General features: G+C 43.0%; 1 protein-coding gene across 1 annotated transcript in view; it reads right to left on the bottom strand.

Annotated features, from left to right (window-relative positions):
* Positions 1 to 25521, bottom strand: part of DENND1A (DENN domain containing 1A) — a 155934-nt gene that overhangs the window by 106630 nt on the left and 23783 nt on the right. The window contains 3 exon segments of the mRNA XM_032708612.1: positions 843 to 962; positions 3746 to 3795; positions 19821 to 19864. Coding sequence (XP_032564503.1) covers positions 843 to 962; positions 3746 to 3795; positions 19821 to 19864 — 214 coding nt within the window.

Below are 25521 nucleotides of genomic sequence, written 5' to 3'. Positions count from 1 at the left end.
CTGGGACTGAGCCAGCAACTGTCCCAGCACACCCTGGCTCTTCCCAGGAACTCTGAGCTGGCTCTACCTGGGCCACAGCTCCCAAATTTCCCACTCCTCATGAACACATGAAAAGCAGAAAGCAGAAGACAGACAACTCTTAAATTCGTTTAAACCAAGGCAGATGAGATGCCCCATGGAAACCTCCCCTGCACAGCAGTCCCTGATGGCACTGATGTAATGGTGGTATCAACACTGATTTTACTGGCATCATTTCTTGCAGCAAATGTAAATAAAAAGTTATGGACTGTATTCCTACATGGCTGTGGGAGGTCATCAAAATCTCTTCTGATAGAGCCTGTTTGCCCGTTTTCTGTGAAGTGCATTGCTCCCAACTCCCCCTGACACTCCTTATTATGCCAAACTTCACAAAGCCCTCAGTGGGACAGAGCAGAGCTCACACATCCAAACTCTGAGGCTGTGGAGAGCATCAGTGACATTCTCTCAGTTACCAACAGATGCTTTGTTAATAAAACTTGCATATACAAATGTCCACGAAATGTCTTAACCAGATCAGTTGTGACAGCTAAAGATAACAGCTGCCATCGTGCTGTGTCATATCAAATCACTGCACAGAGCCCCTCTTCCACGTTGTCAACTCCAGAATGTTGACTACAAACAAACACAGTTATCTGCAGAGCAACTCCAAGTGCAAGAGATTTTGCACCACTCGTGCAGAAGAGCAGTGACTTTGAGGGCCAGATAGGAAAACAATTTGGAACAGCTGGAAATGATAATTGCAGTGGAACAGCAAAGCCAAATCCTGCTCCTGGAGTCAGCCAGAAGCCAAAGCACAGACCTACCTTAAGATACAGAAGCAGCTCTTGGCCCCAGAAGACAAGCGACAGAATCCAAACCTCTGCTTGCTGTCAATGTCTGTGAGCACAAATGTGAAGTTCTGCCCCACTTGGTTAACTGCATGGCTGGAACAGAGAGCAACAGGGAGTTAATGCTGAGCTAACTCTGTCAGGCAGCAAGTCATTGAACCTGTAACATTTCCTCTTTCAGCAGAGTTCTGTTGAGAAATTAACTTTGAGAGCATGCACCCTCTAGAACCTTAAACATGCTCCTTGTTTGATGAGGGACGAGGGGGGGTTGTGGTTTGGGGTTTTTCCCATTTTTTTTAAGTGTGGGAGGAAACTAAAAATGCTAAATTTAACTTCAAATGAAAATTACTCTGACTATCAACCATCTTCCACAAAGGGCACACAGTACAAACCAACCCCACATTCTCTCATATGACCCAAAATATTTCTAATGACATGAAATTAACTTTGATTTCAGGTTATGTTCTAGGGCTTTTTAGGTTTACTGAGAAATCTGACTTGCACTGACATGTGCAGCTTTACAAGTCACTTCTACCAACTGCAACAAATATCCCATTAAATTCAAGGCCATTTAACTACCAGTCTCAGGCCTCAGAATATTTTCTTCTGTGATGTCATATACAATGCAATAAACAATTTCTGTGGGAGATTATACACTCAGTGCCAGGAGGAAACAAAAGAAAAACAGACTTTCTGAAGTAAAAGTTGGATCCAGACGGGAAAGATGTCATTGCCCAGCTTAGAAAAATCCTTCAGTGGATTCCAAACAAGGAAGGAAAAACATGCAGTGATGAAGATGGACAGAAAGACAGACGTTTAAAGCATCTCAGTAGTCTGAGATTAGCCAGTGGAAGTACAATCATCCTCCTGAAATCTAAATGTCAGCAGAGCAACCACTTCCATAAAGCACACTGAGCTGCTGGGGATACCCAAAAATCCCTCACTGGTGGTGTGTTTTATCTGTAAAGCTTGGATGTAATGTTACTATGGTGATTTTAGTATGCTGTTTTAAAAGGGGATTATATGCTTAATTTTAACAAGGTTGAGAGCAGAGTGTGTGTGAGAAATAGCACTTGAGCTGACAATTAAAATTATGGAACAGGGGGAAACCATGTTTCATTACAGCAGGGAGAAGCTTGTTTATTAAACAACTGTGACGAGCTGGGGAGTTCCCCCAGAGCAAACCTAAAAAGTCCTGCATGGATGTGATCTGCAGAAACCAAAACTGGCCCACAGGTCCTGCCCAAGTGTCAGTGCCAGTCCTTCACAGGAAGGATAAACCTCCCAACGTGCACAGTGCCCTCCTCAGATCTGAATATCAACCCCTGGGACTCACAGCTCTGCTTCCAAATGGGCAGGAGGCCCACTCAGATCCTCACGGGCTGGAAGCACCATCAATCTCCTCTCTGACTGGGCAGACACCAGTTAGGGCTGGAGGGAAGGGGACAGAGGGACAGGGATGTCTTTCCATGCCCCCTCTCCAGCTCTGTGTGACCAACACAGTCCTGGCAGGAGTGGGACTGAGGGGCAGCTCTGCCCTCCTGTGGCTGGGGAAGAGCCTCTGCCTTGATCCTGCCACCAAGGGAGCAGAAAACTCCTGCTCCAGTGCCTAAAGGAATGGGCAACAAGGCCCTGGGGATTGCTGCCCACTGGCCTCAACAGACACAAAGAGAATCCACATGAAAGCAGTGAAGTGTCTGTGCCCCGAGAGCCAAAACCTCCAGGGCCAACAGTGGGCACTTGTACAGCCAGGAGAGCAGGAGCTGCCACAGCCTCCACTTGGGGGGTCCTCTACCTTCTGCAGCACTGGAAGTCCAGCCTGAATTTGAAATTATTAAGTATGTTACGGGTTACAAGCTCTCCTTTACGTTCAAGGAGTTGGCTTACAGTCTTTCAGTGACAGTCTGTGATACTCAGACAAACAAGTGGATCCAGAAATGGGAATCACTTTTCATTATGTTCTCATTTGCACCCCATATGGGTTTTCAGTGTTCTTATCTTTCAAAATGTTATATTGCTGAGGAAAACCAAAAACAACAGAACAAACAAAACCCCTAGGTACAATAAATCTATACACAGGAAGCATAAATATTTCTAGTAGAAACATATACATGAGAAAAATATATATGAGTATTTCCCTGCTCCCTCCCCTTAGGAAAGGAAAGAGATGAGCAGCAAAAGAGTGATTCCAAATTCTAAAATGAGACAAACATTTCCAGCAGTCTAATCACAGTCCAGGTCAATTTGCTCAACCCAAACCATTCAGTGTCTCAGCTGACAAAGGAAAGGCATTCTGCCCAATTAAGTGATGTGAGCACTGGTGCATCCTTGCAAAATTTCAATTCTTGTTCTTTTCATGAAACCACCAAAAATAACTCACAGTAAAAGGAAAACTACAGAACTTGTAGAGTTTTCTAAATTACAACAATTAAATATTCTCAGATCTTCTGACATTCACTGTACCATCTCACCCCCAAAGCACCAGCACTCCAGCAAGAGCATGAGGCCTTTAAATGCAAAGCATTTAATTCACTGCTCCACCCAAATTTTGGCAATGAAGAAATGAAACACATGAGCACACAAAGCTTTGATATTAATATGCACATTTGACAATTGCTACCCAAGCATTCTCAGCAGAAGTAACACCAAACACCCTTGTAGTGCTGCCACTGAACAAATCCAACTTTTAAAACTTCTTTTTTTTTTGATGGTGCCCATAAAAACCCCAGGAAAAAGTGATTCTAGGACTATAATTTGCACTCGGGTGCTCTGAGTCCCAGTCACACAGACAGAGCATTATGAATGGAATGGGTTTTATTTTCTACAGGGGTTTTATTGACAAGCTTATTTTCTTGTAAAGTTTGAAAAGCTAACAATACCTGTCCACATAGAAGGGGAAACAAAACTTGGTCAAAGTCTGTAGAACTTCCTGTGGAGAGAAAAAAAAAGAGATAATTTATACATCTATTGGGACCAATAAATCTAATATTAACCACATCACACAATTTCACAACTTTGCCCTGAAGAAACAAGAGACAGATGAAGAAATATGGGCTTTATCAATTACATGGAAGGAGTACCAGGCAGTCAATCATGTGAAATAATAAACATGATCAAACTTCATTAAAAATGAAAAATTAATCAAGATTCACACATGGGCAGGCAGCAGGAGCCATCCAGCAATTCTCCAAAGAGGAGGAGGAGGTTGGGTTGTTGAGTGTTAACACCTCTCTGGGGACAATCCCTGCCCTGACCATATGGATTGGAGTGAATAACACCAAACCACATGGGCCTGGCCTGGCAGGACCACTTCTGCTGGCACAGCTTTTGACTGTTACCTAGGAACAGAGGTCTGGGGATTAGAGAACACTTCCTAACATCAGCAAGATAAATAACAAAAGAAGAAGCCAATAGGTCTCATAGCAGGAATGTTTAACGCTCCCTACTGCTATTAAAAAGAAAATCTGAGCGTTGAAACACTGGCTAAAATAATGTGTATTAAAATTAACACAGATTTTTAAACCCACAAACCATTTTCTACAAGTTGCAAAACAGCACCTCAAACGGGGAAACCTTTAAGTACAGCCTTTGCAGGAGAGCAAAGAAAAGGATGAATATGAAAAGTGAAAACACGATCAGCAGACAAATTAATAATTTTCAATTTTACAACATTAAACAGAGACAATCACTAAAGAGGCAAACCCTGAAATGTTAGTCCCAAAACAGTTGTGTTCATAGACAAAAGCAATCCATTAGATCATTCTATAATATCCAAAATTTGAATTCTGCAACCCACAACCCCCCATTAAAGGTCTCCCAGTTTGCAGATCTTTCCTACAGCCAATTCATTGCTCATTCTCCTTCACACTTAAATATTTCAGGCCCTGAAGTGTAAATTCTATTTCTGCTTTCAGCTAAACAGGATAACCCTGAACAAACAACAACCCCCCTAATAAATTCAACCCTTTTCTGACCAGCAGCAATAAATTATCATCAATGACTAAATAGATGCTTCTCGCTTCATTTATTTCTAAACCAAACGCCACCGTTCCCAAATAAACTCCATCAATCTAATCACCCCTTCAGTGAAGCACAAAACATATTGACTCCCTTGCAGGAACATGTTCCTCCTGCATAATTCACAGCAGCACAGCCCAGCCTTAGCCCTGGTTTCAGGCTCAACTCCTCACTCTCTTCTTTGGAGGTTTCTTGACAACTAAAATGCGGCAAGTTCTGAAGGTTTCAGGCAGAAACAGATATGGAAACTTTGACTTCTTGACAGTTTATTGATAGATTATTTAACAACCTCCTGTTTTTAAAGAACAAGAAAGGGTCTATTGAAGGAAGCCGTGTAGAGCAAAGGCGTCCCCTGCTTTGAATTGCACAGCAAACTTGGGCAGGAGTTATGTAGATTCAGAGGAAACTCTGCAGAAATCTGGATTTCGACCCAAAATAATGCCTTGATAGCCAAGATCTCATTAATGAGAGTGGGCTCCCCCACTGCAGAACCTCACTGCCTTCCCCAGGCTGAACAACTCCAACTGCTCACCCACAAAACCTGCACCCTGACCAACTTTAACCCCTGCACAGTTGTTCTTCAGCACAGCTGAAATCTCACTGCACAAAGCGCTAAAAAACAAATAAAAAACCCTCAAAAAATCCTATGATCATCAAAATTATAATTGGAGGAGAGCAAAGTGCCTATATTTTTATTGTCCTCAAACTAATGACTGTGTATCTATTTTTTTTTAGAAACAAATCGTGTAGATGCATCAAATTCTGAAATAAAACAGCGTTAAAAGGTAACGAGCCATCAGTCACCTCAAAATGGCAGAATACATTCTCTCTGTTATTCTGATGATCTACATAATTCCTGTAACTGCAAGTAAAACCATTCCCACAATAAAACATCCAGCATCTCATCAGCATTGTGTTATTGGAGCAGTGCAAGACTTAAAACTTACTTTGCACTTGTTTCTTGATATTCCCAGTTTACTAAACACAGCAAATGAAATTTTCCCTTAAAGAGGCAATATATTGAATATATTGGTCTGTACCACTCTACACTGCCTTCTCTTTTAAAGAAAGATTTTACACTGACATTATTATCTGGCTTTTGTAATGTCATTGGACATAATCTGCCATTCATTAGACACCGACACTTATCTGCCTGGATTCACAGCTAAAAAAATTGAGACTGGCACAGGTTAACCACAGGCTTATTTTTAAACTCTTTAAAAAAATTTAAAACTCATATGCAGAATTAGTTTTTAATTAGCAAAACTGCTGATGTTTTGGACGTAAGAAGTACAATTACTGGGGAACTATCCCGTTTTTGCTCAAGCTGCAAGCTCATTACTCTAAATATAACGCTGCTTTTTTTCTTTTTAATTCTTTAAATACTCCTCAGTTTGAAAGATAAGCAATACCTACATCATACCCAACTTCCCACCCAACCTCTTTAGGTGGGTGGTTACTTATGACCTAGAAAAACCACCATTTCTTTATGATTTCCAACAAAACCCATCACAAGCCCAAACCCAGAATTGCTCCATGTCAGCACCTTATAATCTCTTTTATGTTTTTTTTACCCAGTACGAAACACAGAGGAAGCATCAACAGCCTGTTTTCTTATTTTATTCCCTCATGCCTATTTTCTTAAAGACACACAAATGCCTGTAAATGAAACCCCCCAAGAAGAAGAGAAGCCCCCAGCAATCCAGGCCGGGCAGCTGATGGGAGTGGAGCCCCGGGAGCCACCCCGGGTCCCCAGGGCACACCTGCCAGGCTTGGGGATCGATCCCCAAGTTTATCCTTCGCCCCATCCTTTCCCCTGCAGTTGGATCTGTCCCATTTAATGAGCAGCAATGCCCCCCCAGCAGGCAGTGCCCGCAGTCGAGGGCAGGGCAGAGCATGTCCCGGGGGGATGGCTCAGGGCTGCAGGACAGGCACCACCTGGCTCCCCATCCAGCCTTCCAGCTCCTTTCATAATCCGAGCGCTGCTGACATTAGAAACCCCACGTGGCTCTTCTAAAATCCTCCCCAATCAATACAGGCAGTACATAACTTATCACAGACAGCCCCGAGCTCATTGATTAAGTTCGGGTTCTGCAGCAAAGTTCCCCAAACAAACGAGGCCGTGCTCAGCCCTTTGTGTCACCCTGGAGCTCCTACACACCCAGGAGAGGGGCTGGGGAGCTTCTAGGAACACACACAACACACACTGGGCTTGTGTCCCAAACCATCTATTGACATGGAATCCTAGGAAAGCTCAACAATGCTGGAAAACGGGTATATGCACTGCTGTATTTAATATGCAAGCTGTAGCTTAAATCCTGCTTATTTTTAAACCTTTCACCGTATGCTCCCACTTCCAAATCAGCAGAACAACTTCAGATTCTCTTAAATATAACTCTTTATTCCTCCTGTGCAAATGAACATCGGGAACAGATATCCCCTGTGCAGCCACAACTAAATAAAAGTGCCCTGATAAATGATGTGCAAACGGCTGGGCTGGAGAAGGGGCTGCTGCAAAGCATCTCCTCTTACAGAGAGACACCAGACATGCACAGGGAACAGGAAGTGTAAGAGGAAGCTGGACAGAAAAGAAATTAAAATACAGGCAGAGATCTGTGAAAAACAAGGAATGATTAAGGTAAGACACTCAAATATGGATGTGAGTCAGAGCAGGGAAAGAACACACCACACAGACCAACAGGTTGGGAACCTGTATTTGGAAGCCTATTGGGAAACCTGAGGAAAATCTGGATGAAATGGAAAAGAGTACCCAGAGTACAGACTGGGCCTGGAGCTGTGGATCATGGAGGGAGGGGGGAGGAAGCAACCCCAAAACCCCACAACTGTGTGTTACAGGAGAGGGGAGCACAGCAAATAGCAGGAGTTTTCCATGGAGAGAGGAGGTGGTTCTGTGATGAAAAGGGTGGATGCTCTTTTATTCCCTAGGCCTTAAAGTAGAGGTGAAGTACAGCTGAGGCTGCTGAAAGTGAAACACTAAACAGAGAGGGTGGAAACACAGTTTTCATCTTATCCAGCTTGAAAGAGCATCTGAATCCAGGAAACAAGCATGGAACCCTCCCTCTTCCATGGAGGGACACCAAGAGAGTTCCCACATGCCAACAGAAGGATGGAGAATGGAGGAGAAACTGGAGAACAAGGAGAGAGGGACAACCAGCCTGTTGTGATCAGGGAATGTAAGAACAGGGAACAGGATATCGACTTGACCAGCGAGAAACTACAGATGATTTTATTCCTCCTCTGAAAACCAACAAATTTGAACCCTACAAAAATGTTAATGTAGCATTAAAAAGTGCTAAGACATCAACTGAAGCAAAACATTGCCCAGTTAAATTTGGGTTGTACGTTAATCTGTCTTATACCCATAGAACTGTAAACTGCTCTTAGATTTAATTCATCTTTTTGAATCATTTAAGCTAAGAATTAATTAAATCATCACTGCAAGGGAATAACAGATTTAAGAATTCAAAAATGTTGTCAGTACGCCCAAATAACCAACTTAAACCTGACAACAATTCTGTTTAAAGCCCAAAGGGTGGTGAAAGGTACAGAACCATGCAGAACAGCATCAGTTCTGTCGGCCGTGCAGGGCTGGTCAGACATTCCCAGACATTTTCCTAGGAAAGGGAACAGCTTTCTGCACAGCAACAACCACCTCAGTCACAACGGGATAACTTCAAACATTTCACAAAGCAACTGCTCAAAATTTTACTTATACAATATAAACAGAAGAAATCAATGCTGGCAAAGAAAATTCCACCTCTGTAACTCGCCCACAGCTCAGAGTGACAAACGGGGATCATTCCAGCTCCTGTTCTGGAAATTTAAACTTGGATTTGCATTTGTTATTGGTGCCAGTTTATATTACCTCACATCAAATTTCCCCAAAGTTATTATTACAGAGAATTCTCATCAATTAAGAAATGCTGTGTAACCTGTAGTTGAAATCAGGAGGAGCATTTCAGTTCCAGGAGCCCATAAAATCCAATTTCCAAATTCCAGAGGCTGGTGTCACACAGCCCCACCAAACCACTGAGATTCTGCAACTTGATAGAGAAAACAAAGATTTCTCTAAGTTTTAAAGCTTTCCCTAGTTTGGAAAAAACTGGTACAACATGGATTCTTTTTTAAAAAATCACTGCTTGTTTAAAATATTTCTGTCAAATTTCACACTGCATTGATTTTGCAATAAAATCTTTTCACATCTGAGAGCACTACTGAGCATTACTGAGTTTTGTAATGGCCAAAATATTTTAAGAATTAATTTTAATCATTTGTTTAAAGGAATGTTCTACCCCCCTCAAAAAAAATCAGGGCATAAATTGCTTAATAGAATTACTTTCAATTACCTGAATTTAGTTTTATCTCTACTTTTCTAATTCTATTGGTATTCCAATACAACTTTATAGCACCAGATCATCCATTTGTTTTGTGTCCTAGAAATCCATCGGCTCTTTCTGAGCAACTCTAAAGCTTGAATTAGGGAGGGTTTTTCTCCCAAAGTCTGAGGGTTATCAGGGGAACGGGGCCAGTACAAAATAACATCATTTCACTGAAGGCAACTGAGCGTTCTCAGGAAAATGCTGGGGTTTAAAAACAAACACAAAACCCCAACACACGTATCCCCAACGCTGGGAACAGGAAGAGCAGGAGATAAATAACATTTCCTAAGCATATTGAGGCCTGCTAGCATTTAAATATTTTAAACGCACAAAATACGTGCACAGATGGGCAACTTTTCTCCCCGCATTACCGAAAACATATTTCGAGATAAAGCTCGAAAATCCCTGAATTTTTTAAACCTAATTGTGACTCTGTTTCTTAGAATTTCACAGCCCAAGGCCAAAGCTTTCCTGCCACCAGCCCTTCAAATGCGCTGTGGCCCCTGCGCGGAGCGGGCTCGGAGCCTCCCCCAGGTCTGGCTGCTCCCCGGCTCAGGGAGGCAGCAGATAATGGGCCCGCGCTGAATTCAGGCCCCGCTCGGCTCCTCCTGGGACACGGGCCTGGCAGATGTGAGAAAAACTGTGTCAGAGAAGGAGCTCCGCTTTCTGCCTTAATGACAACTTCAACCTCTCAACTCGTGGAACAAAAGAACGGCAACGACTGTTACTGTTCTCCAGCAGAGGGAAAAAAAACCAAAAAAAACCACAACAAAACCACCCGAAAGTAAAGCTGAACTAAAATATTTAAGCGGTTTTTCAAAGAGATCTCCTCAATAAATGGCTTTAAAACCCCTTCGGTAAAATCAGAGATTTGGTTTTATTCTAAGAGAAATAGATTTTAGTGAACGTGCTAAAAAATAAATAATCTACTGCTACTGTTGTAGGAATAATTGTCTTAAATAACAAAGAATTGAAAAATTATACAGACAGGCATAAAAAAAATCAGGTCCAATTATGTGCATAAACAGTGATCAGTTGGTGTAGGTAAGAAGTGTCAGTCTCAGAGAGCTAGAACACTGATTCAATTAAACATATCTTAAACATCTAGTGACTAAAAATGAGGAGTATTTTCACTTCCACATTTAGCAGAAATTAGGTGAGAACTATTAGCTGTGAAAAGATAATCACATCCTGCACACCCCCTGAGTCAACTGCACAGGTACACTGCCTCAAAAACAAAGCTTTAAATATATCCTTGGGTTTAACATTTGTTAAATATTATAATTCTGGCTTAAGATGGCTGGCCCTTTCAGCCCATTGCTCTATTCAGCTCGGAGCACATACCCACTTAATCAGCAATCATTGTTCTCTGAGGCAGGACTTTGTTGTCAAGACAAGCACTGAAACCTTTAAAATATTTCAGAACTGGCATAAGAAAAAAGTGATCTTTGTCAAACAAGGACAAATTTATGCAAATCTTTTATAAACATTCACAAACATTTATTTAGCTTTTGAAATGTTGGCCTCATTTGAGAGCATGAAAATGAGGGGGAAGTAGGAAGATGCAAAGGACAGCTTAGAGGCTGGCACACTACATAAATATTCAGAAGGAAGATTATAGGATTCATGTTAGGCTGTCTTAGGTTTCTCCAAAGTCCACATAGAATACCAAAGAACAAAACTAACGAGAAGTAGAGCAGATGTTAGACAATGCACCAGCCCTCTTTTCCACACTCACTTGGCTATACTTGGATGCTTTCATTTTTTCTTTCAATATGGTCAGGTCATTCAAGGATTCTCCTATAGACTCTGTATTGTGGCTGCAGCGCTATAAGCTGGACCTCTGTCAGCCTTCCAAAAGTTCCCAATGAAAAGGCATTATGCAAATTGTACCTCTCCTACTCTCTTTTCAGGAAAAAAGCCTCCAGTCTGCAGCCATCGGAGTATTGGGAGTCCCAGCCTTCATTTCTGTATGGCTGTGTTTGCCTTAGGGCCATGCTGCTTGTTTTGACAGTGGATCCCCCCAGATAGTTGGGATTAGTCGAGCTTGTTTAGATAAACTTGAAATCAAGGCCTTCTCTAGGTAGACAGCTAGATGTAGCTACTGAGTTTCCAGCTGCCTTCTGCTTTCATCCCAAAACAACTGCAGATTCACAGCAGAGATCACAGCCACAGGCTATGTCACATACATAAGTACGAAATTAAAGGCTGCTAAAAGAAGCCTTTGTAAGTCTTAGTGCTAAAATAAGGAATCTGTACTGCATAGTTTAAACAAATTATTGAAGAAGCACCACTAAAGGTCTGCACTGGAAGCTAACAAGACGTGCAGGGAAGAAGTGCCCTGTTTGCATCACTGGGCAAGGTCTTTGCTGATCTCTGCTGCCCCAGCCCTGCCCAGCCTCTCCAAAACACATGTGAGCAAACACTCCAAAGCAGAGGCTGCTAGAAAATGAGCTCTGTTAGCAAATACAAACTTTATGATCACAGCAGACGATTAGGACAGCACTGTTCCAATTAGATTTTCAGTCATACACACAAGATTTGATCTTTGCTACAATCAGATAATGCAAATCACAGGAATTCAGTCACACAAACATAACGTGCTAAAAGAGAGGGGCCAGAGCTCCAAATCTAAATTAAAGACTGCAATCAAACCCTGCCCATGTGACTTCGTTACACCTCTATCAATCTGCACTGTGGTTCAGCCCCAACAGGAGATTCAGTTTTCAGGGAGTACGAAAAAAACCCCCACAAATAGTTTTTTGGCTTTTAAAGATGTAATCTCTTCTAACTGGGTGCAAATTCTCATATACACTTCTGCTGCATCCAGGCACAAGAGATGGGAAACTAAATAAAAGGAAAAATTAATCCCTAGGATGTTATAAATAAACAACCAAAAAAACCCCAGAACCAACAAAACCCAAAAGAAACAAACAAACAACTTAGTTCAACAAATAGTAAATGTCATTAAATTTCAACTCCCATCTCTTGCTCAAAGAAAGGATGTGCAGAAACTTGCATTTGAAAACAGGTGAAAGCCAAGAGCAGAACTCTGTTGTTGAGAGGGCAAGGTAAGGATTTCACACCACCCTCTGTGCACAGGAGCCCTTTGGAATCCCTGTGCTGCCACTTCCACAGTGCAGAAATTCCACCATCTCTCACTGTAAAATTGAGTAATTTCACTGACAAGCTCTTTTCTAGAAATTCAAAGCATTAAAAAGTGTGAGAGAATAACATTAGACTTCAGTTTCTTCCTGCCCTGGTTACCAAAGAGAATATTAGAGTGTATCCTGAATTCACGTGGCCATTCCATACCATAAATCCCCCATTAGTGACACCCTGAGCAGGAATGAGCTACAGAGTGGGGCTCCAAACCAACACCTGAGCAAATGCATAATTCCTGAGAAGCACTGAGGAAACCAGTCCCTCAGGGTAGTGGGGCTTAGGGGAAAACACACCCCCACTTCTGGAACTGTTACTGAAACCGAACTGGGACTGCCAAGGAAAATGCCCCTGGTACACAGCCAGGTATCCCAGAGTTATCCAGTTCCAGAGGCAGGGACAGCCATGGATCTGCCTTCTCCCAGGTGTCCAGCTGCTGGGAGCAGGATCCTCCTCACTGCTGAGGAGGAGCTTTGAAGCTGCCTCTGCTGAAGGTCCTGAACTCCCTTCCCCAGGAGGGAACTGCGACAGAACCACCCAACATCCCAAAGGGGGCAACAGCTGCCCAGCTGTGAGCCTCGTCCAGCCCTGCTCCTCGGGCTGGGCATTCCCACCTCAGGCTGGGCATTCCCTCCTCAGGCTGGGCATTCCCTCCACACCCATCTGAGAGTTCCCCAGAGCAGGGAGTTAAAGAGGATGGATGTGATGAGGACACTCCTGCCCCCAGGGCAAGGAGAACTTTTCCAACGTTAAACTTTGCAGAGATGATGTGAAGTCAGTGATCACCTCAGACAACCAAAGGTTATAACAGGACACAGCTCTTCAAATTTGTCAGTATTTTCACAACTTTCCAAATACAAGAATATGCTAGGGAAAAATATGGTCAAAAACCTGAAAGCTAGAAAAACATTCATTAGCTTTTTACTGTAAGAAAAAGGAGCTGATATGCCCAAAGATGACCAAACTTAGAATCTGGAGTTTTCCAAGTATAAAGCAAAGAACTTTGGACTTCCCTGGTTTAACACTTTAGGGTAATTTCCAGCTTGTCTCTGTAAGATGCCACCAGCTTCACACTGCTGCCCAGACACATGTGAAAGTTTGAGCATGTGAACACCAATTAGTGCCATCTATCAATCACCAACAAATCCTCTTTCAGGCTATTTTGCAACCATTCCTTTGAAAAATAAATGTAAAAAAGAACAAAGAATAATGGATGCAAAATAATTTGGGAAACTCAATTAAGGCATCATGCAATGTAAATGCTTTGCACTATCTCTTTATAAAACAAGAGAACTTCCAAAACTCTTTTGCTACTGCCTGGCTTAACAAACCCAAATAGAATATTACTGCCAAAGCATCTCCCATTTTAAAGAAACCCAGCTTTACTTGCAGTGAATATTTTATACTTTTATCAATAAATTTAAACATAAGTGATAATGATTACTCACTTCAGGCCTGATCCCACAACCTTTACTCACACGAGCAGTCCCACAGGATTTTAATATGACCACCTCAACGAACGAGGGTTGGCAGGACAGGTTGTAAATTATTCATATATTCACAGGTTTTTAAGACCAGAAGGGACCATTATGATCATCCAGTCTGACCTCTTGTATAACAAAGGCCATGTGACTGTATCCAGCACTATTTGCACGCACTGAACCATTTGTGGTAAAATCAAATTATGTTTATCGAACTCCCAATATCGATTCGAATTTTACATGAAAGAAAACTGAAATTGTTTAGAAAGTGCCTTGCACCCATTTCCTCACACTTGAACCTAATTACTGCTCTATTTCTATTCAGAATTTTTCTGATTGCTGGACACTGGTTTTTGGCACAGTTTTCACAGAGTCCAACACTGCCTCAGGTGCTCTCAGCACTAACTTTTTTCAGGGGTACTTACACAGACTGATTTTGCTCTGCACAAATCCACTGCTCTGAGTTTTGCAGCCAATCACCAAACAGCAGTAAAATAAACACACAAAACCAGGTAGAAATCTCCAGTGCTCCAGTGCTGTGTGAACTCCTGCTCACCAAAGCCAGCTCCTGTGTCAAACACAGCTCCTGGCTCAGCTCTCCCACCACGGGAACACTGCACCAACCTCTCCTTCTTACAGTTATTGACTTCAGTTCTAAAATGCAACTGGGATGAACAGGCTATGGCAAAGGTTCTATTAAGATGCAAATCAGCTTTGTCCTGTAATTCTCAAGGTTTGTAGCTCCATGGAACACAGACACCCTGCACTGCACCCAGAACAGGACAGACACCCTGCTGCAGACACACACCCTGCTGCAGACACACACCCAGCAGACTTGAAGAAGTTCTGCATTTTTTATTCTAATTAAATTATACTAGGGAGGTGTAGAAAAGGCACAAATAGAAATACATAAGAAAAACTGACCTCTCACCTGTTTGGTCTAAAGAAAAGGTAATGAAAAAACAACTTGTACCATATGACAAGGATGCTTAAGAAAGAGCAAATGAGGAATAAATGAGGATTTTTCTTTACTTTCCTACATTAAAGAAAATACATCTGGTCTAAAAAAACCACTCTGAGTTCAGGAAACCCTCAGCTCTGTAGTCAAAGCCCATGGTTTGGTGCTGTCCACCATTCTGTCCTCATGGGCTCCACCCACTGCCTCCAGAAAGCTCCAGAGGCACAGCCCCGTCCCACCTGCCCTGGGGGGACAGGGGAGCTCCTCACCTGTCCCTGGGCACCCAAAGGTGTCTGTTCCTGCTGCTGGTTCACCCCCCTGGTGACAGCAGTCACTGCACAGGGCAGTGGCCACACCTGTCCCACCCCATCCATCCTGGTTTATCTGGATGGCACTGGCAAAGCCCCCCTGTGCCAGTGCAGTGTGAGAGCTCTGCACACCCTGCAAGCAGCAAAGACTGCACACCTGAGGATCAAATGCTTCAGACATTTACTATTTACACTGCCTTGGGTTAATACAAAGTGGCTTTCACAACACCAGGACCACTTCTCTAGATTTTCTAAATCACTAATTACTCAGCCTTTCCAACCCAACTTGTTCACTTGCTCCTGAAAGGACAGCCATTATTTTAAACTGCTCTCAAGGCAGGATTTATCACACAGTGTGTGCAGCCTGTAAGGCAAGGAGTTTATGCTCAGGATACTGTGTGCAATTCAGAAATATCCAACTGGATTATAATCATCCCTGTTCAAGCAACTCAGTCCCCTCAGAGCACCCAGACTTCTCAAGATGGGGGGTTTATGCTCCATTTGTGTAACTCCTCTCCAATCACACAACTCTCAATGACACAAAGAAAGTGCTTTTTATTTTTCCCTGTGTGCAATGTTTGTACAATGCTCATAGACTTGGTACAAGAAAGACCATTAGTTTCTATATAAAGACTGCCATAAAAGTTTTACAGTTTATCTATAAATGTATAAAGATTGTTGGTTTCGTTATAAACTCTGTTTCAGTGCCAGTGGAAAGAAAAATTACCAGCAGAATAGAAGTAGCAATCTGCATAAGTACCAGCTTGCAAGCACACATACCTCAGTCATTCCTGGAGTAATTAACTGAGCATACAATAGTTCATCAAATTACAGACAAGCCATCATACCACTGAGAGCAGCTCACAAACGGGAACCATCACCACAGCACTTCTGATTTCCTTTCCAGATGAGCTATAAAGATTAAAACAGTCAGGGACCAAATGATGCACCACCCAAAAAAAAAAAAAAAATTGAAAAATATACTGCCTTTGACAAGATTGTGCAATTCCTTCTATAGCTCTCGCTGATTGCTTCACTGTTCTCTATTTTTATATATTTACACAACAAGTATTTGCTGTGACATTGATTCTGACAGAAGTTTGTATCTTTGCTGCAAACTTCCCTGTACTTAAATTAATTGGCCCAGGAGAGCTGGTTATCTTGGCATTAACCTTCCAAACAGTGGACAGCCAAAATTCTCATGGTGATAAGGGTAAAGCAGCCTGGCCATGGTTTGGTGTTTGCAATATTCCAGTAGCACAAGATCTCACCTAAAAAAATGGACTTAATTAATAAAGTTTTGTCAGGAACCCAAACCAGAAAATACAGAAGTATTTCTGTATTTTTTAAAAGGATACTTCTCCCTACAGTGACTGCATTTTATAAAGAAAAACTAAGTTCTCATCTGGTTTAAATTCGGATGTCATGCTAAAAAGCCAGCTCTGAAAAACTGTTGCTTATAATACCAACAATTACTGATTTCATGCTAGGTACAACCACAAACACATAAATGCACATTTTGTTCTTGAAAGCCATTATAAAACAGCCCAAGAAGTTAAAACACTCCTATTTTAAAAATGTATCTCAAGATTACTCCAGCCCCCTCCTGCCAGTCAAAGGAGCCCCATTTTACCCATTTCAAGTGGCCTGGAGCAATCATTAGCATTTTCTCCCCTTAGTAAGGCTCCTCAGTTACCTTGTCTATGACATTTTCTATAAAATATTCCCTCATACAGTTATTTAACAGATTTAAACCGTAGATGTCATTGTGGTCTGAACGTGTCAAAGACAACTTGAGGGAAAAAAATCAGGACACGCAGAATTCACTTTGTCAGTAATTACAATCAAAATTCCTGCAATGTGGCTGGCCTGCTCATTACTTCCTGACTTTGTATCAAACCCCTTATTTACATTTCAGATTACATTTTTCATGAAACAGTAAGATCTATCAGAGCTGAGAGGACTGAAATAATGAGGGAGAAATATTTTAATAAAACGTGTTGGGTCTGCATTACTTCCGTGTCAGAAAGAAAGGTTTCTTCTGTAGCCATGGATCATTTATTCTGTCTCTAAATGAGAAGCAAAAGATGAAACTGATGAACTTTTACTGCCCATTTGTCTTTAGCAGACAATTAAGACAGAAGATCAAAATGGATTATCATACCACGCAGACAACTGGCCCAACAGTAATACATCTCCGGGACCACAGATTTGTAACTCTCTTTTATCCCTCCCCTTTCTTCTTACTCCTTTTTCCTCTCTAAAGGCAATGCTGGCTTTGTGGCTCAAGGGGAGCCAAAAGGCTGGTCATCATTATTCAGTCACAGATGTCAATCTAACCTCCCTTTTTTCTCAGTTTCTAAAGCAGTGAGGCACAATAATTTGTGACAGATTCTTTTACTGTAAGGTACAAAGAACACACAGAATAAAACATCTAGCAGCAGCGAGGGTCTCTGATCAGATGTGCTGGTACATGGGAAATACAGTGTATGTAAAAACAAGCACTGAGAGTTTAGATGAATAAAAAAAAACTTGAGGTGTTTTTCCTTTTTTTTTTTTCCCCCTCTTACTAATAAGTGCTTTACCTTGTGTTGATTTAACTCAAATATTCCTTCTGGATTAAATCATAAATGTTTGATTGCTAGAAACAACTTTTGCCTGCACTACCATGCAGATCATCTCTCTCCCTTGCATACAGAAACACAGGGAGAAATCGAGGGGTTTGTACTGTGCATCTTGGGCTGCAGTGACCTGGCACTCTGACAATTTTTTTCTTCCAAAAAAACAATAAACCAGAAGCTTTAAGAAATAAATCTAACTGGGCTGATTTGCAACCTATATATTTCTCAGAGCTTTAAATTCATCAGTAAAAACATGGATGAAGCTCTTCCTCTCTGGTTTACTTGAATGTTCACAGGTGATTTTTCAAATCCAGATCTGTCAGCTCTGGACATGTTCTCCTCTTTCAGAATGTCCAGCTACCAGGACCAGAAAATACTCCTGTGCATCAACAGGAAAAACGTTTCTGAAACCTACTCGAGGCTGAGAAGTTCAGCCTCCTCTCTTTTGCTTCCCCTCTCAGTTTGCATGTGCAAAATACGTGACAATGTAAGAACCCACCCCCAGAGCCACACAAACACAGCTCTGTGTGTTTTGGGGGGTCTGACATCAGCCATCGGAAACTCTGACTGGGACTGGGTGAACATCTTAAGAATTTTTATGAGCCTGTGGCTCCTCTGAGTTTGATTCAGTCTTGCATATTCATAGCAATATTATACAAGTCTAATCATTTGCAGCAGAAGAAAGGGGGCTGTTAAGAATTTTATGAAGTCAATTGTATTACAAGGCTCTCCTGTAACACCTTGGTCATGGACACGAGTGACTGTCCCAGCTCTGAAGGACCATCAGCTCACACCCAACTGCACAGTGTGCTGGAAAGAAGTCAGTCCTCAGGTAAACACAAACACAGGCATGTTTATTAACAAATCACAGACCTACAGGGGCAATGGGGCTGCAGTCCTCCACGAGGGTTAGTTCCATGCTGTACCCAAGTGCACAGGAAGTCCTAACAATGAACTACATTGAAAAGCAGTTCAATAGATGCTTTGAAAAAATATTACTGCTACTACTCCAAACCCACCCAGAAGGCCTGGTCAAGGTCCCCCTGCACAGACTGATTATAGCCCAACATGAAAACATTTGTCCTGGCCCTGGTGAGCCAGCACAGCTCACAATTTGTGAAATGCTTCAGTCTAAATGACACACAATTTCATGTGGCATGAATACATAACTAGAGGGAAAGGACCTGAGACAAAACAGCTGTGCTGACCCTAACCTGTTATCACTCAATAGCAGGGACTCGTTGAGGCAGGAGTTATTGTTATATTAAACAGTTATACAATGTCATAAGTTCAGCACTTCCCAGGAACTGAGGTGCAGGAGCTCAGCTGGCACTGACACCCCAGTGCTGACCACCAGCACCCACAGGAACTCCAGTGGCCTTCAGACACCCCAGGAATAATCCCCCTGCCCAGGCTCTGACCCTGGCCCAGTCCACTCCTGAGGAGACACAGGAGAGCACAGGAAAACACAGCGTAACCTGAATTTGCTCATTTCCGAGTCAGCCACAGACCCGGTGAAAAATCTCTAACCCAACCTGTGTTCCAGCTAAATGATGAACCCCCGTGTGTCCCACCCACACATTCGGGGTCACACCATCCCTCGGAGCGGAGCAGAGGCTGCCTGAGCAGGCAGGAATTCCAGAAATGCGCTGGAGTGCCAGGTGCCCAGTTAAACACAGCCATAAACCCTCACACAATGCCGAGAGCTCTGCCAAATGAACTGCGGCTCTGGCACCCAAAGGCAAAAAGGGAAATTTATTAATCAATTTTCCTGCCCGCTCTCATGTTCCCTCGTAAACTCGGGGCTGTAAACCAGCCTTACGAGAGCCCAATTCTTCCGTTTGCTGCCTTCAGTGTAAAAATGTTTGTATCCTTCTGCTCCTAATTACAGCTTCTTTTTCTTTCTAAGAATGCATTTATCTCTTTCAGTAAAAAGAGCAGCAATAATATGTTGAACAACCCTGAAATAAATTTTGTCATGTAAAAAATTAATTACGCATTCCAAACCTGGTCACTGTAGCCCTCTGGGAATTGCCTCCGCACCTCAGGATCTGTAAATAATTGACAGATAATATTAATTGGCTTTGGATTAGTGAGCAAGCAGAGAATCACACATTAATATTTGATCAGAAGATGATAGCAACCCTGGCAGGGGATCCAAAGAGGGCAGCTGAGGCTGCTGTGTTGATAAGAGCAGGGAAGGACTTTTCAAGGCTCTCCCTTTACCCTCCTCCAGAAAGACAAAAACTGTGCATAAAACACACACAAAACACGTGAAATCAAAAATGTCTGTGTGTACATACACACATATATATGTAAATATATATATTTATCTATACATTATTTTATAAGGGGAGCCCTGGTGCTGGACTGAACTCCAGGCTGTTACCTTGTGCAATATCTTTCTGGCTGTGATTTGCCAGCTGGGCTTGTCACCAGGAAATGGTTACCCAGGGCACTGAATTTGGGTTAAAATCACACCAGTTCTGCCAGCTCCAGACACTGCACGGGTTTATCTCCACAGACAGTTTTCAGTGATACCAGATTACAAATCTCTCAGAATTACTTCATGTTAAGGTGTGCTCCCCAGCAGACAAAAATATTTATCCAGAATTCGAGAGAGGCAATTAAGGCAGCCCTGGAACCTCTCTCATCAGGAAAACAAGTGTGAAACACTTCAGATTAGCAAGCATTCCAGACTGATGCAACGTCCTTACTCCTCTGGCTGTCAGAATAAATAATATGGTAGTATTCCCTGAGAAGTTATCTTAAATTTAATTAGAGATGTTCATAAAACAACAGAATATCATGATTGAAATTATTTATACGACAACCTATTTAAAACAGACCTCTTCAAAGCCACGCATTTTTCAAAGGGATACAGTGGAGAAGGCCACATTCCATTCCACAATTATTCCTTTTTTAATTACAAAAAACCAAACCAAACACTCAGGCAAGAGTTCAAGACAGAGTGTAAAGCACGTGGAACACCCAAGGTTATCCCCAGAGCCCCCGCCCGGGGTGTGGGACACTCTGCCCAGCCCTGCCCGTTCCGTGGCAGTGACACTGTGACACAGCCCCAGAGGAGCTGCACGAGGCCACCCCCCGGCTCAGCTGCAGGGGAGGGAGTCTGGCTGTGGCACCATCCCTGCTGTCCCCGGTTCTCAGGGCAGGTCACCGAGGGATCCGTTCGGCCATCGCTGGTTCCGCTGCCAGCAGGTGCCAACTCCTTGTGAGGTGTGTTCCTTCTGCAGGACAAATCCAACAGCCTGGACCTCTATAAACCTTCCAGCTGAACGTTTTCCAGAGAATCAGGTGCTGAGTTAATGTTTCACCAGGGCACACAGACACAGTCACATGTACAGTGCATCACACTTTACATACACGTGTGAGCAAACCCTTCTGCACAAACACAGCAAAGCAGAAACAAAGCAAGGGATCACCTTTTAAAGCCTTAGTTTGAAAATTCTTCAGTCTCTACACAGGTGAGTGAAGTGTCCAAACACACAGACAGATGTGCCCAGCTGTGCTGCCATGAGCACCCTCTACACACAATTAGCAATGAAGGGACAGTCCAGCTTCACACCTCAGCACAGCAAGAGGCAGGAGCAGTGGAGAGAGGAAATTATGCAACTATTAAGTTGCAGATTTTAAAATATTTTTTAAACTAATTATTTAAGGGTAAGATTTCAGGATTTCACAGGAAAAAAGACCAAACAACGACTCAATCAAAGAAATAAATTTGTATTGCTGAAGAAATCCATAATGGTGTCTGGAGCGTGATACCAACATTCCTCCCCCTTCTATTGGTCCATTGCTTTCAAACTTAATATAAATATATGTATACATGTACTGACACACATATTTTATCATTTACCACTGTTTTAGAGAAATGAGGAACTAAATTTGACATAAATGCACAGTGTGTTTGCTCTAAACACATTCCTCCATAGATGGCAAGCCACATTCTTATTCTTGAAAGATCCAACAAAACAGATTAGTCATACAAAGTAACTCTGTGTGTGTGTGTAAACATGTATTTTCCCTGTTTTCTCAGCATCTTGAAGGCTCTTCTGTGTTCCAGGAGCTCCCTGGCACAAGGCACAGGGACAGGCTGCAGGACCCTGCCTGACCACATTTCTGGGAGCCCTGAAAGCCCCTTCCCAGGTGACCCATCAGAGATGAGGGGTCTGTGCAGCTTTGTGAGGCTCCAGGATTCACGTGTGAGCACAACAGGTACAGGGTACCCTGGGCAAACACATCCCTGCCAGTGCCTTTACTGTCTCACAGCCACGGGGGGCACTGCCCTGGGTGTCACAGCCCCTGTGACACAGGGACATGGGTTGTGTCCAGCCTCAGGGTGGCTGACCCAGAACCCCGCAGGGAAGGGCCCCACCTTCGAGATGTGCCTGGCAGCCTCCCGGCCTCATGTTTGCACAAGTACTTTCTATTTAACATTGTGGCAGCTCCATCACTTCGGCTTTTAAATGGTCTGGGAATATTGACTAAACTTGCAGCATCTTTATTTGGAAAACACTACACAAGGGGAAAAGAAACTTCATCACATCTTACTACAGCTTTCATCACCCATTCTTCGCTGGTAACCCAGTGTGCATGAGAACTGCACTGACCTACACATACACACATGGTAAAACTACATTTCAATTCTATGTGGGCATGACATGAAGTTCCAGGACGCTGGAGCACCCTCACTACACCAAGAGGATTGACAGAAACACATACAGTGAAATAGTGGCCCTCGAGACACCTGACTTTAGGGAATACAAAGATCTACAAACCAAACATTGCTATTACTCAGTATGGCCAGGCTCTGCCCTGAAAGGACAAGCACAGGGCACCCAATAATCCTGATGGATATGATATCTGAATCATTCTGAACAGGAGAAAATGGTCAGACCATCAGGGATACAGGTGGGTAGCCCAGCCAAGCACTCAGGATTCAGCTTTAATCAGCACCATTAGGATCAGGAAAAACTGCTTCAGCACCCGTGTGAAAATACTTGGGAAAGACACGAACAGAACTGTCAACTCTGCCTGTAAAACTAAAGTAACTTGAGAACTTCAAACACTTTAACTCGCAGTAATTTGTTTTGCACAGCACATGCAAACAGTGAGATGCAGCTCCATTGTAGCTCCAGACAGCAAGAAAACCCTTTGCAACTCAAAACACAGGGAACGCTGTTATTCCAGGTACTTAACAGGCTTTCGAGTGAAATGATGCAAAGTAAACACATGTAAAATACTTTTTTCAAGTTCAGAAGAGTGGAATCTATTTGCTGACACCAGAACAAGGGAAGAGCCAGACTGAAATGCTGCCCAGCCTCTTGCCCCACTCCAGCAAAGCTCTGAGCAGTCACTGATAAGGTTACAGAGCTCTGAAAGCTCAGCTGAGGGCAGGAGACCCTGCAAACCACGGCCAAACACAGTGCAAGTGAACCTCAGACAGGAAAAATCACAGGAGTTATGGAGCTGCTTCTCAAACTAAACTTCTCCCAAACCCCAAAACAAGAACTCAGGTTGTGCCACAGGTTGAACCTGTGGCATGGTAACCTAGTATCTCCTGTTTATCTTTCACTACACCTGAGCTGGTAGTTTCAGCTCACAAAGATGACAAGATCCACACAGTTTGTGCCTAAAGCAACTGCTGACAAACAGCCATCTATTAATATTAATCACACGTTGAAATACAGCACTGGAAGTTGTAAGTTACAAGTGCAAAGCAGTAAGAACACAAACAATAACACTCCAAAATAAAGCTAAAATACACCACCCCACCTGGAATCTCCCATTCTTACATGGCTGTAAGTGCAGTGAAATACATCTGTCACAAACTTAAACATAAACTGCTGGTACCAAGACAAATGTTGATTTTATTCCTATTGCTGACACTCAGGTTTAAAAAAGCTTTTAAACCAATGGCATGTCACACAAACGTCCTGAGATTCACTTCCCAACCTGACACACATCACTGGAAGCCTCTTCCCAGAGGATACAGCTCCACACAAAGCAGCTGCTGCCGTGAGATCTCAGTTGGCCACAGAGCTGGAGCTGCCCCAGCCCTTGTTCCTCAGCACAGACACCCCGTCCCCGGGAGAGCTGTTTGGAAAACCACCTATGGAACGGATTCCGTGGCTGTTCCTGCAGCAGCTCCTTGGCAATGATTTCAAGAGGAGCTTCCCAGGGAAGCAATGGAATCAATTCTCACACGACCAACGGGTGACTGAGCGTGGGGTTATTCTGGACAGGGACAGCAGAGCAAGGCTCTGCAGCAGCATCTGAGTCCTGGCCGGGCATTTATAGGTTCTCTCCAAACGGGGAGCACAAAGCCCTGAGCCCACAGGAGTGAGCACAGGTCTCACTGCCAACACACTCAGCTTTTCCCCCCAGGAGCAGAGATTCCACACCACTCTGGGTGCATTATGCAGAGCACTGTATTGATTGCTCAACCACATTCAAGCTATTATTGTCAGTATTTCATTAAAAACATGAATGTTTCCAAGTTCTAAAAGCTATTGCTGCCTCTCCCTGCACAATCTTGTCCAACAAAAAGCCAAATCCAGCCGAATATTGAAATTAGCTGTGAACTGTATAATCCCATTGTTCAATTTCATGGCATTTAAGACACTACCTTCCCCTCCTCACAAGTCTGGATGTTAATCCATGCTGGAACCTGATTTAATTTTCCAGATGACAGGATGGGAACATGCTACAATGGCATATTAGTGTAACTATGCTGCTCTTTTACTCTCAACTTTTCTTACATCATAAAGTGAGTTTTGCCTTTAAAAGAGGCATGCTTGGTTACTTCTGAAAATAGCCCAACTCGAACTGGTCTGTTATTTGAATTGTATGGAAATTATAAAACCAGGGAAGTTTCCAAAAAATTACCAGAAAATACTTCCCAGAGTTAACCACGCAAACCCAACACAAACTGACCTGCTCCTTTTGATAAAAGTCAGCCAACTTAATCCATACTGGCTACACATCATTCAGATGTACCAATCCCAAACTGAAAAATAGAGTGAAAATTACCTCATTTTTCCTCCCTAATTAAATGATTTACCTCATTCACTTCTTTAAGGTCCTTATAGCTGCAGTCCCTCTAAAATGAACTGGAACCGAATTCGGAGTAACTTTAATTTCAACACCCATTCTCATACTTATGCAGCACAACAAAAAAGCAATGCAAACTCCTTTCCAAACCTCTGCCAACTCCTGGGTGTCCTGCACTCAGCACAGCCGAACACTCCTGCTTGCCCCCAGACTGCTGCAGCCCTGGAAGCAGGAGCCATCCCGGAGTGGGGGAAGCAAGGGAGGAGGGGAAAAGGCAGGGGGTGGGTGGGGAAAATGCGGGAGAGAAAGAACATACACACCCAGGATGGCAGATAGGAAACCTCAGAACAAGACAAAATATGTAGGGAATAAAAAATTCCATTTTTATTTAATACGCAGCTTTACGACTTCAATCTTTTAATCTTTACTTCTGAAAGAGCTCCTTATTTTGAAAGGGTACAAGTCAGAAAACGAGCCAGACGTAAAGAACATTCTCCACGAGTGCCTTGCACCCCCCCCAAAGCCCCTCCAGCAGCACAGAGTGTGTGACTGCAGGGCCCGAGGCCGCAGCGAGCACAGCAGGGTCAGTGTCCAACCCCATCCCACGGCAGGGCACCCTGACAGCTCAGCCCAG

This window comes from Chiroxiphia lanceolata, chromosome 21 (assembly GCF_009829145.1).
Source record: "Chiroxiphia lanceolata isolate bChiLan1 chromosome 21, bChiLan1.pri, whole genome shotgun sequence".
Lineage (NCBI taxonomy): Eukaryota > Metazoa > Chordata > Aves > Passeriformes > Pipridae > Chiroxiphia > Chiroxiphia lanceolata.
The sequence above is the reverse complement of the archived record's forward strand: the minus strand, read 5'-3'. Positions and strand labels throughout refer to the sequence as shown.